The sequence below is a fragment of the Haliotis asinina genome, chromosome 9 (genome assembly GCF_037392515.1).
Source record: "Haliotis asinina isolate JCU_RB_2024 chromosome 9, JCU_Hal_asi_v2, whole genome shotgun sequence".
NCBI lineage: Eukaryota > Metazoa > Mollusca > Gastropoda > Lepetellida > Haliotidae > Haliotis > Haliotis asinina.
Genome location: NC_090288.1, coordinates 21,894,198 through 21,908,678, shown reverse-complemented (window position 1 = coordinate 21,908,678; position 14,481 = coordinate 21,894,198). Strand labels below are relative to the sequence as shown.

General features: G+C 45.1%; 1 protein-coding gene across 1 annotated transcript in view; it reads left to right on the top strand.

Moving 5' to 3' along the window:
- The window catches only part of LOC137297165 (SCO-spondin-like), a 77,455-nt gene that overhangs the window by 54,889 nt on the left and 8,085 nt on the right, over positions 1-14,481 (top strand). The window contains exons 33-38 of the mRNA XM_067829178.1: positions 610-774; positions 1,679-1,849; positions 4,788-4,958; positions 5,456-5,620; positions 7,142-7,348; positions 8,697-8,894. Of these exons, the coding sequence (XP_067685279.1) occupies positions 610-774; positions 1,679-1,849; positions 4,788-4,958; positions 5,456-5,620; positions 7,142-7,348; positions 8,697-8,894 (1,077 nt within the window). The remainder of the gene's footprint in view (positions 1-609; positions 775-1,678; positions 1,850-4,787; positions 4,959-5,455; positions 5,621-7,141; positions 7,349-8,696; positions 8,895-14,481) is intronic.

Sequence of the window (14,481 nt, the reverse complement as noted above, 5' to 3'; positions counted from 1 at the left end):
GTTGGTTCCGTGTTCTAGGCAGTATATACAGATATGTTTCGTGTCCTTGGTAGTAGATACACAGATATGTTTTTGATTCATATAGATTGTAGACACATATATGATTCATGTTCTAGGTAGTAGACAAACAGACGTTTCATGCCCGAAGTAGTAGACATGTGTTTCGTGGTTTAGGTACAAAACGAAAATTTCGTGTCGTAGGTACAAGATACACAGATATGTTCCATACTCAAGGCACTAGACACAGATATGTTTCATACTCAAGGGGCCAGACACAGATATGTTTCATACTCAAGGGGCTAGACACAGATATGTTTCATACCCAAGAGGCTAGACACAGATATGTTTCATACTCAAGAGGCTAGACACAGATATGTTTCATGTTGCAGGTAGTAGAGCCACAGACATGGTTCGTGTTCTAGGTAGCAGACACATACGTCAGTTTTTCACCAACACTTTTCACTTTTCGCTGGTACAAGAAGCAGATCCTCCATTTCCAGTGTCGGACAATATACACAAACCTACACAAATGTCCGGACACCTCAAACTGCAATGACCCATTAACCTTCACGGTGTGCGGATTATCATCTTCATATCTTCTTATGTCAGGTTGGGGAGAATGGTCATTCTGGAGACGGTACTGTTCAGCCACGTGTGGAGGGCAAGTCTCTGGTGTAGAGAACAGAACCCGAGTGTGTCTGATGCAGCCCTGCACGGGGGAGTCGAGTGAACAGAGAAATGCAACCTGCACCCTCGACCCGTGTACAGGTAGGTGTGACTGATATACCTCCTCCAGATAGGCATGATTGTTGTCTTCTCTCCAGGTACACGTGTATTGATGTATCGCCTCCAGGTACACGTGTATTGATGTATCGCCTCCAGGTACATGTGGCTGTTGTATCTGCACGGTAGGTTATTGTACCACGCCCAGATACGTGTATTGTTGTTGATTGTTGTATTACCCACAGCATGTGTGATTGCTGTATTAATTACAGGACATGTGATTGTTGTACCACCTCAAAGTACGTGTATTGTACTGTCACCTCCAGTATGTGTGATTGTTATATAACCTCAAGGTACTTGTATTGTTGTATCACCTGCATGTACGTGTGATTGCTGTATCACTTCCCAGTAGGTATGGATGTATAGGTAGTGATTGTTTCAGCACCAGACATGTTTAATTGTTCAGGCACTATTGACTGTTGAACCAGAAGCTGGTTGATATCATTGTTGGGCAGCAGTGGAAGACTTAAAAATAATTCAACAATTTTCAAAGCTCATGTAGTGTTACTTGCATACCTTTGAATCGACGAAATATTCCAACGTCACTATATTCCCCAACATGTCCTGATTTGACACGACACACGACACGATATAGACAACGGTCCTTATGTGACTACTGAACCATCTTGTGGTATAAAATTGAAGTCCTTATTTGACTTCTAATACTTGTGCTCTGATTTGGCACTGTATGCGAGACAGTCACCGATGGCGTGGCTGCCCCAACGAAAACATATCTAAACCTCTCCCTGCTCAGTGGCCGTATACACCGATGCAGGCGTCTGCGCGTGATGCACGTTTTTTACGAATCGCTGGCCACCGTGTTCAAGTGGTGCGTTCGTTCGAATGTTTTGTGTTCGTTCGGACCTTCTGTCCAATCATTGTTGCATCACTGCAGGTGCAGGTTGGGGAGAATGGTCATTCTGGAGACGGTACTGCTCAGCCACGTGTGGAGGGCAAGTCTTTGGTGTAGAGAACAGAACCCGAGTGTGTCTGACCCAGCCCTGCACGGGGGAGTCGAGTGAACAGAGAAATGCAGTCTGCACCCTCGACCCGTGTACTGGTAGGTGTGACTGATATACCTCCTCCAGATAGGATGTATGTATGATACTTGTACCACCTGCAGATAACTGTGATTGTACTATCATCTGTAGGTACATGTGATTGTTCCATCACCTGCAATTAAGTGTTTAGTTGCATCACCTCACGTGAATTTTGTACCGCCTCCAGGTACGTATACTTATTTTATCACCATAAGGTGCGCATAGTGTTGTATCACCTCAACGTGAATGTTGTCTTACCTCCACTAATTGTTGTATCACCTCAAAGTATGTGTGATCGATGCATGGCTTCCAGTTATGGATGATTGTTGGATCACCTCCAATGCGTGTGGTTGTTGTATCACATTCAGGAACGTGTGATTGTTGTATCACCTCCACTATGTGTGATTGCTGTATCATCTTACTAAGCGTGATTGTTGTATTACCTCCAGTATGTCTGATGTTTCACTTCCAGAGACCCGTGAAGGTCCCGGGGTAGAATAGGCCTTCAGCAACCCATGCTTGCCATAAAAGGCGACTCAGCTTCTCGTAAGAGGCGACTAACGGGATCGGGTGGTCAGGCTCGCTGACTTGGTTGACACATGTCATCGGTTCCCAATTGCGCAGATCGATGGTCATGTTGTTGATCACTGGATAGTCTGGTCCAGGCTCGATTATTTTCAGACCGCCGCCATATAGCTGGAATATTGCTGAGTGCGGCGTAAAACTAAACTCACTCACTCACTCACTTCACTTCCAGAAATGTGTGATTTTTGTGCCATCACAATGTAATTGTACTGTTACATCACATCCAGTACTGATGATTATTGCATCACTTCCAGGTGCATGTGATTGTTATATTACCTCCAGATATATGCGATTGTTGCATCACTTCCAGGTGCATGTGATTGTTATATTACCTCCAGATATGTGCGATTGTTGTATCACTCCAAGGTGCATGTGATTGTTATGTTACCTCAAGGTATGTGTAATTGTTGTATTACCTTCAGCACGTGTGATTGTTGTATTACCTTCAGCACGTGTGGTTGTTGCATCACCTCCAGTATGTGTGATTGTTGCATCACCTCCAGTATGTGTGATTATTGCATCACCTCCAGTATGTGTGATTGTTGCATCACGTCCAGTATGTGTGATTATTGCATCACCTCCAGTATGTGTGATTGTTGCATCACCTGCAGTATGTGTGATTGTTGCATCACCTCCAGTATGTGTGGTTGTTGCATCTCCTCCAGTATGTGTGGTTGTTGCATCACCTCCAGTATGTGTGGTTGTGGCATCACCTCCAGTATGCGTGGTTGTTGCATCACGTCCAGTATGTGTGATTGTTGCATCACGTCCAGTATGTGTGATTTTTGCATCACGTCCAGCATGTGTGATTGTTGCATCACCTCTAGTATGTGTGATTGTTGCATCATCTTACTACGCGTGATTGTTTTATCACCTGCAGGTATGTGTGATTGTTGTATCATCACAATGTATGTGTATTGTTGTATCATATCCAGGTACATGTGGTTGTTGTACCACCTCCAGGTATGTGAGACTGTTGTATCACCTGCAGGTGTGTCTGATTGTTGTATCACCTGCAGATATGTGTGACTGTTGTATCACCTGCAGATATGTGTGATTGTTGTATCACCTCCAGCATGTGTGATTGTTGCATCACCTCCAGTATGCGTGATTGTTGTATCATCTTACTACGCGTGATTGTTTTATCACCTGCAGGTATGTGTGATTGTTTTATCATCACAATGTATGTGTATTGTTGTATCATATCCAGGTACATGTGGTTGTTGTACCACCTCCAGGTATGTGAGACTGTTGTATCACCTGCAGGTATGTCTGATTGTTGTATCACCTGCAGGTATGTGTGACTGTTGTATCACCTGCAGGTATGTGTGATTGTTGTATTATCTCCAGGTATGTGTGATTGTTGTGTCACCCCTGTGTGTGTGAGTGTTGTATCACTTGCAGGTAGGCGTGATTGTTGTATTACCTCCAGGATTGTATATATGATTGTATTACCTGCGGGTAGGTGTGATTGATGTATCACCTGCAGGTATATGTAATTGTTGTATATCCTCCAGTATGTATGATTGTTATATAACCTCAAGGTACTTGTATTGTTGTATCACCTGCATGTACGTGTGATTGCTGTATCATCACAATGTATGTGTATTGTATCATATCCAGGTACATGTGGTTGTTGTACCACCTCCAGGTATGTAAGACTGTTGTATCACCTCCAGGTATGTAAGACTGTTGTATCACCTGCAGGTATGTCTGATTGTTGTATCACCTCCAGCATGTGTGATTGTTGCATCACCTCCAGTATGCGTGATTGTTGTATCATCTTACTACGCGTGATTGTTTTATCACCTGCAGGTATGTGTGATTGTTTTATCATCACAATGTATGTGTATTGTTGTATCATATCCAGGTACATGTGGTTGTTGTACCACCTCCAGGTATGTGAGACTGTTGTATCACCTGCAGGTATGTCTGATTGTTGTATCACCTGCAGGTATGTGTGACTGTTGTATCACCTGCAGGTATGTGTGATTGTTGTATTATCTCCAGGTATGTGTGATTGTTGTGTCACCCCTGTGTGTGTGAGTGTTGTATCACTTGCAGGTAGGCGTGATTGTTGTATTACCTCCAGGATTGTATATATGATTGTATTACCTGCGGGTAGGTGTGATTGATGTATCACCTGCAGGTATATGTAATTGTTGTATATCCTCCAGTATGTATGATTGTTATATAACCTCAAGGTACTTGTATTGTTGTATCACCTGCATGTACGTGTGATTGCTGTATCACTTCCCAGTACGTATGGATGTATAGGTAGTGATTGTTTCAGCACCAGACATGTTTAATTGTTCAGGCACGATTGACAGTTGATTGTTGAACCAGAAACTGGTTGATATCATTATTGCATCACTGCAGGTGCAGGTTGGGGAGAATGGTCATTCTGGAGACGGTACTGCTCAGCCACGTGTGGAGGGCAAGTCTTTGGTGTAGAGAACAGAACCCGAGTGTGTCTGACCCAGCCCTGCACGGGGGAGTCGAGTGAACAGAGAAATGCAGTCTGCACCCTCGACCCGTGTACAGGTAGGTGTGACTGATATACCTCCTCCAGATAGATGTGATTGTTGTATCTCCTCCAGGTATCTCCTCCAGGTATCACCTCCAGGTACGTGTTTTGCTGTATCCCCTTCAGGAATGTGTGATTATTGTAATACCTCCAGTTATGTGTGATTGTTGTATCACGATCTGGTAGGAGTGATTGTGATATCACTCGCCGATACATATATTGTTGCGCCACCTTCAGGCAAGTGATTGTTGTATTATCTGGATTGTACAAGCAGGTGTGAGATCTGTGTGTGATACACGTGCAGTATAGCCATGTACCACACCTGTTACACTGCCTGATCCACTGGTAGCACAGGTATTCCGGCTGTGACTGTCATCGTGCTATTCTGATGACAGGTGTCCCTGGACTTTTGTTGTCCCGGAGCTATTCTTGTTTCGGAACACCACATTGAAAGTATAACGAGCGAACAAAGAAGACAAAACATGCGCCTGCATGTTATTTGTGCCACTTTTCACTGTAGGGGGAGAATGGGGCCAGTGGTCGTCATGGACGCCGCAGTGCACAGGGAGCTGTGCAGCAGCGACATTGTCACAGTTTCGCCGACGAACATGCACAACAACGAGCTGTAGTGGACGTGGGTTTGAACAGAGAGACTATGTCTGCCCCACACCATCGTCATGCAATGGTAAGTCACTACGCCGTGGTTTTAATAGTAATGTTAATCCTTCCAGCGTCTAAGAATATGACACGCTCAACTTTGACAACTGGTTATGAATGACATGTAGTTACTGATAGCTGACATCTTGCAGCTGTTGATGGGTGACACGTAACTACTGATAGCTGACATCTTGCAGCTGTTGATGGGTGACAAGTAACTACTGATAGCTGACATCTTGCAGCTGTTGATGGGTGACACGTAACTACTGATAGCTGACATCTTGCAGCTGTTGATGGGTGACACGTCACTTCTGATAGCTGACATCTTGCAGCTGTTGATGGGTGACACGTAACTACTGATAGCTGACATCTTGCAGCTGTTGATGGGTGACACGTAACTACTGATAGCTGACATCTTGCAGCTGTTGATGGGTGACACGTAACTACTGATAGCTGACATCTTGCAGCTGTTGATGGGTGACACGTAACTACTGATAGCTGACATCTTGCAGCTGTTGATGGGTGACACGTAACTACTGATAGCTGACATCTTGCAGCTGTTGATGGGTGACAAGTAACTACTGATAGCTGACATCTTGCAGCTGTTGATGGGTGACAAGTAACTACTGATAGCTGACATCTTGCAGCTGTTGATGGGTGACACGTAACTACTGATAGCTGACATCTTGCAGCTGTTGATGGGTGACACGTAACTACTGATAGCTGACATCTTGCAGCTGTTGATGGGTGACAAGTAACTACTGATAGCTGACATCTTGCAGCTGTTGATGGGTGACACGTAACTACTGATAGCTGACATCTTGCAGCTGTTGATGGGTGACACGTCACTTCTGATAGCTGACATCTTGCAGCTGTTGATGTGTGACACGTAACTTCTGATAGCTGACATCTCGCAGCTGTTGATGGGTGACACGTCACTTCTGATAGCTGACATCACGCAGCTGCTGATAGGTGACAAGTAACTACTGATAGCTGACATCTTGCAGCTGTTGATGGGTGACACGTAACTACTGATAGCTGACATCTTGCAGCTGTTGATGATTGACACGTCACTTCTGATAGCTGACATCACGCAGTTGTTGGTAGGTGACAAGTAACTACTTATAGCTGACATCTTGCAGCTGTTGATGGGTGACGCGTAACTACTGATAGCTGACATCTTGCAGCTGTTGATGATTGACACGTAACTTCTGATAGCTGACATCACGCAGTTGTTTGTAGGTGACACGTAACTACTGATAGCTGACATCTTGCAGCTGTTGATGGGTGACACGTAACTACTGATAGCTGACATCTTGCAGCTGTTGATGATTGACACGTAACTTCTGATAGCTGACATCACGCAGTTGTTGGTAGGTGACAAGTAACTACTGATAGCTGACATCTTGCAGCTGTTGATATGTGACACGTAACTACTGATAGCTGACATCTTGCAGCTGTTGATGGTTGACATATAGCTACTGATAGCTGACATCACGCAGTTGTTGGTAGGTGATATGTAGATAATGATTGGTGACATGTCTTCTAGGTACAGTCAATGGTGGTTGGGGTGTGTGGGGCAACTGGACCAGAGAGAGCTGTTCAGCGTCCTGTGGTGAACTGGTGACGGGGACTGTGAGGAGGGAACGGCGCTGTGACAACCCCCGACCGACCGGTAATGGATTACCGTGTTTTGGGAAATCCTTTGAAATCAAAGACAGCCCCTGCTCTGTCCCGGCATGCCCTTTATCACAAGGTGAGGTAGTAATACACCCAGACACAAGAAGGCACAAACCCACTTTGGCAGGCACACATGGGCACACACCAACACATGCAGGCGTACTTGGGCACACAGCAACACATGCAGGCACACATACATGCAGACACACACACACCGACCCATGCAGGCACACACACACGATCCCACTGAGAAAAGCAAGAACAGACACACCCAGTTATAGTAGGGCACACACAGAGACACATAAGCAGACACGAGTAGGCCCAGAATGGCACACACAGACACGAGTAGGCCCAGACTGGCACACACACAGACACGAGTAGGCCCAGAATGGCACACATACTGACACGAGTAGGCCCAGACTGGCACACACACAGACACGAGTAGGCCCAGACTGGCACACACACAGACACGAGTAGGCCCAGAATGGCACACACAGACATGAGTAGGCCCAGAATGGCACACACACAGACTAGAGTAGGCCCAGAATGGCACTCACAGACACGAGTAGGCCCAGACTGGCACACATACAGACACGAGTAGGCCCAGAATGGCACACACACAGACACGAGTAGGCCCAGGATGGCACACACAGACACGAGTAGGCCCAGACTGGCACACACACAGACACGAGTAGGCCCAGAATGGCACACACAGACACGAGTAGGCCCAGAATGGCACACATACAGACACGAGTAGGCCCAGACTGGCACACACACAGACACGAGTAAGCCCAGACTGGCACACACACAGACACGAGTAGGCCCAGACTGGCACACATACAGACACGAGTAGGCCCAGAATGGCACACACAGACACGAGTAGGCCCAGACTGGCACACATACAGACACGAGTAGGCCCAGACTGGCACACACATGTGTTAACAAAGGCGTTATTCACCTACTGTCAATTCATCACTGAAGTGATGCGGTCAGACGCAAAGTACATAATCATCCGTTAACCTACAAAGACACATGCTACATGTGACCCTGGTTACAGAGGAGTAATAGCCTAATTTCATAGAAAAACCTGCAAGTTCAGCTTAGATCACAACCATAAAAAATACAAACGTCATGAATTTCTTCCCTCAGAATACAGCATTAATACTAACGTATTTTGAAGACACAGGGATAATGATCCATCAATGGAAACAAGACGGCATAGTAACTGGTAACCATCATAAGTCGCTGCCTGGAACAATGCACAGAAAATATTAACCTGATAGCCTAGCAACGCAGAAATATGGAATCTTTCCACTGGTAGTACCCAGGTAGTAAGTCACTGAGTGGGTTGTGGTCCTGTACAGCCTGCCCGAACAACATCAGTGGCCGTGTCATGTCTGATGCTATTTTGTTCTTACTAACAGTTGGGCTCTGTAGCGACGTCTTCAACGCAAGTGGAGTGGGGTATCGCTACCACCCTACTGCATGTGACAAGTACCTGCAGTGTTACTATGGTCCAGGTGGTGAGGTGAGGGGTCTTTATCGCACCTGCCCCTTCGGACATCACTGGGACCAGCTCACCCGTAGATGCAACAACGTCTGGGAGGTTGACTGTCCTATGGGTAAGTAGTCCATGTATAGAGAGCTGATGTGTCTCTGTCCCTTGTGTGACCAGTCCTGTCATGAAGCTAGGTTCCAAGCTGCACTACAGGCAACGTCTCTGAGTGGCGTTTTAGACGCTGGGAAGTACAAAATTGACAGACTTTATGGATACCAGCTTCTTTATTACGAGAGTGTGACATTCCTGCTTGACCACGCTACAAGAATCCGTATCGAAACGTCGCACACTCGTAATAAAGAAGCTGTTATCCACAAGGTTTGTCAGTTTTGCACAACAGACATTAACCCATCTTATGGAGCAGTCCAGCATAAGCCTTTCCGTCCCGTAACAGTATGAGGATCACACGACCCTATATGGACTAGAGAAAGAGTGATGTGTGGTTGTGTAACGGTATATTAATGGAATGGTGCCCTGGTATGTTAGAGATATGGTGTCCTGTTATGTTACTGGTATGGTGTGCTAGTATATTACAGATATTGTCGTCTCGTATGTTACTAAAATGGTGTCCTGGTATGTTACTGATGTGGTGTCCTGGTGTATTACAGGTATGGTCTCCTGCTATGTTACTAAAATTATACCCTGGGTTGTTACTGATGTGGTGTTCTGATAGGCTACTAATGTGGTGTCCTGGTATGTTACTAAAATGGTTTCCTGGTATGTTACTGGTATGGTGCCCTGTTACGAGCCTTGGCTGAAAAGTTCTAAGCCTCACTGTGAAAAAAAGTTACAAAGTCCACGTTTGTAATTTATTTTTCTACATAGTCCCCTTCCAAGTTCACACACTTTTGCCAGCGATGCTGCAAGGCCCGAATCCCGGTTAGGAAGAAATCTTCTTCAGCTACCCTAAAAAAAATCAGTCACAGCGGAAATGACGTCATCATTACTTGCAAAATGGCGACCGGCGAGTTCCTTTTTCATTTGGGGGAACAGGTGGAAGTCAGAAGGAGCCAAATCAGGTGAATAGGGAGGATGGTCAATGAGTTCAAAGCCACAATCGCGGATTGTTGACATGGCCACCACAGATTTGTGAACAGGCGCATTGTCTTGGTGGAAGAGGACACCTTTAGCGATCATCCCTCGTCGTTTGGCTTTGATTGCTTCTCGCAACTGGTTCAGTAGATCAGCATAGTATCTGCCGTTGATAGTTTGACCTTTTTCAAGATAATCAATGAGCAGAATACCCCTGGAATCCCAAAAGACTGATGCCATCACCTTTCCAGCTGAAGGAACAGACTTGGCTTTCTTCGGAGCTGGTGAATCAGGATGCTTCCACTGTTTTGACTGTAGTTTTGTTTCTGGTTGAAAGTGATGTATCCAGGTCTCATGCATGGTTACAAATCGTGCCACAAAATCATCGGGATCTGCTTCAAAACGACGCAAATTGTCAACGGACATCTGGAATCTGACACGTTTCTGTTCTGCTGTCAAGAGCTTTGACACCCATCTTGCAGAAACTTTAGTCATTCCTAATTCGTTGGTGATAATATGCTCAACCCTCTCATGAGAGATGCCCACTACACTAACAATATGTCGAGTAGTCAATCGTCGATCATCCATCAACATATCGAGCACTCGCGTGATCTTTTCTGGAGTGGTTGCTGTTGAAGGCCTTCCTGAGCGTGGGTCATCATCAAGGCTTTGTCTGCCACGCTTAAATTCTGCAGCCCACTTCTTTACTGTGGAAATGAAGGAGCATGATCCCCTAGAGTGGAGACCATGTCAGCATGTATCTGTGTTGGGGACATCCCTTTCTTTTGCAAGTACTTGATGACTGCCCTGTATTCAGTTTTGTCCATTTCTGATGATTTCAGAGGGTAGGTTTACCAAAAGAGCTGTAGTTGAGATAAAACTATTAGTATGTTTGTAGTTCTTGTGTCTATGATTCACTAAATGATTGTCCTCATTGGTGGCAAACACCTGTCTCTGCCTGGTGGGGAAAAACCACTAAGGCTGAGAACTTTTCAGCCAACACTCGTATGTTACTGTATTGTGTCCTGGTATGTTACTGGTATCGTGACCTGGTACGTTACTGGCATGGTGTCCTGTTATGTTACTGGTATTGTGTCCTGTTATGTTACTGGTATTGTGTCTTGTTATGTTACTGGTATTGTGTCTTGTTATGTTACTGGTATTGTGTCCTGCTATGTTCCTAGTATCGTGACCTGGTATGTTACTTGTATGGTGTACTGGTATATTACAGATATGGCGTCATGGTAAATTACAAAAATGGTGTCCTGGTACGTTACTGATGTGGTGTCCTGGCATGTTATTGATTTGTCATGGTATGTTACTGATGTGTCTCGGCATGTTACTGATGTTTTGTCCTGGTATGTTACCGGTATGCTGTTGTGGCATGTTGCTGGTGTGGTGTCTTTGTACGTTTCTGATGTGGTGTCCTGGTATGTTACTGATGTGGTGTCCTTATATGTGACTGATGTGTTGTCCTGGTATGTTACTGATGTTTTGTCCTGGTATGTTACTGATGTGGTGTCCTGGTATGTTACTGATGTTTTGTCCTGGTATGTTACCGATATGCTGTTGTGGCATGTCACTGGTGTGGTGTCCTGGTACGTTTCTGATGTGGTGTCCTGGTATGTTACTGACATGGTGTCCTGGTATGTTACTGATGTGGTGTCCTGGTATGTTACTGATGTGGTGTCGTGGTATGTTGCTGATGTGGTGTCCTGGTATGTTACAGATGTTTTGTCCTGGAATGTTACTGATGTTTTGTCCTGGTATGTTACTGATGTGGTGTCCTGGTATGTTGCTGATGTTTTGTCCTGGTATGTTACTGATGTGGTGTCCTGGTATGTTTCTGGTGTGGTGTCCTGGTATGTTACTGATGTGGTGTCCTGGTATGTTACTGATGTTTTGTCCTAGTATGTTACTGATGTGGTGTCCTGGTATGTTGCTGATTTTTTGTCCTGGAATGTTACTGATGTGGTGTCCTGGTATGTCACTGATGTGGTGTCCTGGTATGTTACTGATGTTTTGTCCTGGTATGTTACCGATATGCTGTTGTGGCATGTCACTGATGTGGTGTCCTGGTACGTTACAGGTGTGGTGTCCTGGTATGTTACTGATGTGGTGTCCTGGTACGTTTCTGATGTGGTGTCCTGGTATGTTACTGGTGTGGTGTCCTGGTTTGTTACTGATGTGGTGTCCTGGTATGTTACTGACGTTTTGTCCTGGTATGTAACGGATATGCTGTTGTGGCATGTCACTGGTGTGGTGTCCTGGTACGTTACTGGTGTGGTGTCCTGGTATGTTGCTGATGTTTTGTTCTGGTGTGTTACTGATGTTTTGTCCTGGTATGTTACCGATATGCTGTTGTGGCATGTTCCTGATATTTTGTCCTGGTATGTTACTGATGTTTTGTCCTGGTATGTTGCTGATGTGGTGTCCTGGTATGTTACTGATGTCTTGTCCTGGTGTGTTACTGATGTTTTGTCCTGGTATGTTACCGATATGCTGTTGTAGCATGTTTACTGGTGTGGTGTCCTGGTACGTTCGTGATGTGGTGTCCTGGTATGTTACTGATGTGGTGTCCTGGTATGTTACTGATGTTTTCTCCTGGTATTCCTGATGTGGTGTCCTGGTATGTTACTGATGTTTTGTCCTGGTATGTTCCTGATGTGGTATCCTGGTATGTTACTGATGTTTTGTCTTGGTGTGTTACTGATGTGGTGTCCTGGTATGTTACTGATGTGTTGTCCTGGTATGTTACTGATGTTTTGTCCTGGTATGTTGCCGATGTGCTGTTGTGGCATGTTGCTGGTGTGGTGTCCTGGTACGTTTCTGATGTGGTGTCCTGGTATGTTACTGATGTGGAGTCCTGGTATGTTACTGATGTGGTGTCCTGGTATGTTACTGATGTTTTGTCCTGGTATGTTACTGATGTGGTGTCCTGGTATGTTACTGGTGTGGTGTCCTGGTATGTTACTGATGTGGTGTCCTGGTATGTAACTGATGTGGTGTCCTGGTATGTCACTGATGTGGTGTCCTGGTATGTTACTGATGTGGTGTCCTGGTATGTTACTGATGTGGTGTCCTGGTATGTTAGTGATGTTTTGTCCTGGTATGTTACTGATGTGGTGTCCTGGTATGTTTCTGGTGTGGTGTCCTGTTATGTTACTGATGTTTTGTCCTGGCATGTTACTGGTGTGGTGTCCTGGTATGTTGCTGATGTGGTGTCCTGGTACGTTTCTGATGTGGTGTCCTGGTATGTTGCTGGTGTGGTGTCCTGGTATGTTTCTGATGTGGTGTGCTGGTATGTTTCTGATGTGGTGTCCTGGTATGTTACTGATGTTTTGTCCTTGTATGTTACTGATGTTTTGTCGTGGTATGTTACTGATGTTTTGTCCTGGTATGTTTCTGATGTGGTGTCCTGGTATGTTACTTTTGTGGTGTCCTGGTATGTTACTGATGTTTTGTCCTGGTATGTTACTGATGTGGTGTCCTGGTATGTTACAGATGTTTTGTCCTGGTATGTTACTGATGTTTTGTCCTGGTATGTTTCTGATGTGGTGTCCTGGTATGTTACTGATGTTTTGTCCTGGTATGTTGCTGATGTTTTGTCCTGGTATGTTACTGATGTTTTGTCCTGGTATGTTGCTGATGTGGTGTCCTGGTATGTTACTTTTGTGGTGTCCTGGTTTGTTACTGATGTGGTGTCCTGGTATGTTACCGATATGCTGTTGTGATATGTTCTTGGTGTGATGTCCTGGGATGTCACTGATGTGTTGTCCTGGTATGTTACTGATGTTTTGTCCTGGTATGTTTCTGATGTGGTGTCCTGGCATGTTGCTGGTGTGGTGTCTTGGTACGTTTCTGATGTGGTGTGCTGGTATGTTACTGATGTTTTGTCCTGGTATGTTACTGAGGTGGTGTCCTGGTATGTTACTGATGTTTTGTCCTGGTTTGTTGCTGATGTGGTGTCCTGGTATGTTGCTGATGTGGTGTCGTGGTATGTTACTGATGTTTGTCCTGGTATGTTCCTGATGTGGTGTCCTGGTATGTTACTGATGTTTTGTCTTGGTTTGTTACTGATGTGGTGTCCTGGTATGTTACTGATGTGGTGTCCTGGTATGTTACTGATGTTTTGTCCTGGTATGTTACTGATGTTTTGTCCTGGTATGTTACTGATGTTTTGTCCTGGTATGTTGCCGATATGCTGTTGTGGCATGTTACTGGTGTGGTGTCCTGATACTTTTCTGATGTGGTGTCCTGGTATGTTACTGATGTGGTGTCCTGGTATGTTACTGATGTGGTGTCCTGGTATGTTACTGATGTGGTGTCCTGGTATGTTACTGATGTTTTGTCCTGGTATGTTACTGATGTGGTGTCCTGGTATGTTACTGATGTTTTGTCCTGGTATGTTGCTGATGTGGTGTCCTGGTATGTTACTGGTGTGGTGTCCTGGTATGTTACTTATGTGGTGTCCTGGTATGTTACTGATGTTTTGTCCTGGTATGTTACTGATGTGGTGTCCTGGTATGTTACTGATGTTTTGTCCTGGTATGTTACTGATGTGGTGTCCTGGTATGTTACTGGTGTGGTGTCCTGGTATGTTACTGATGTTTTGTCCT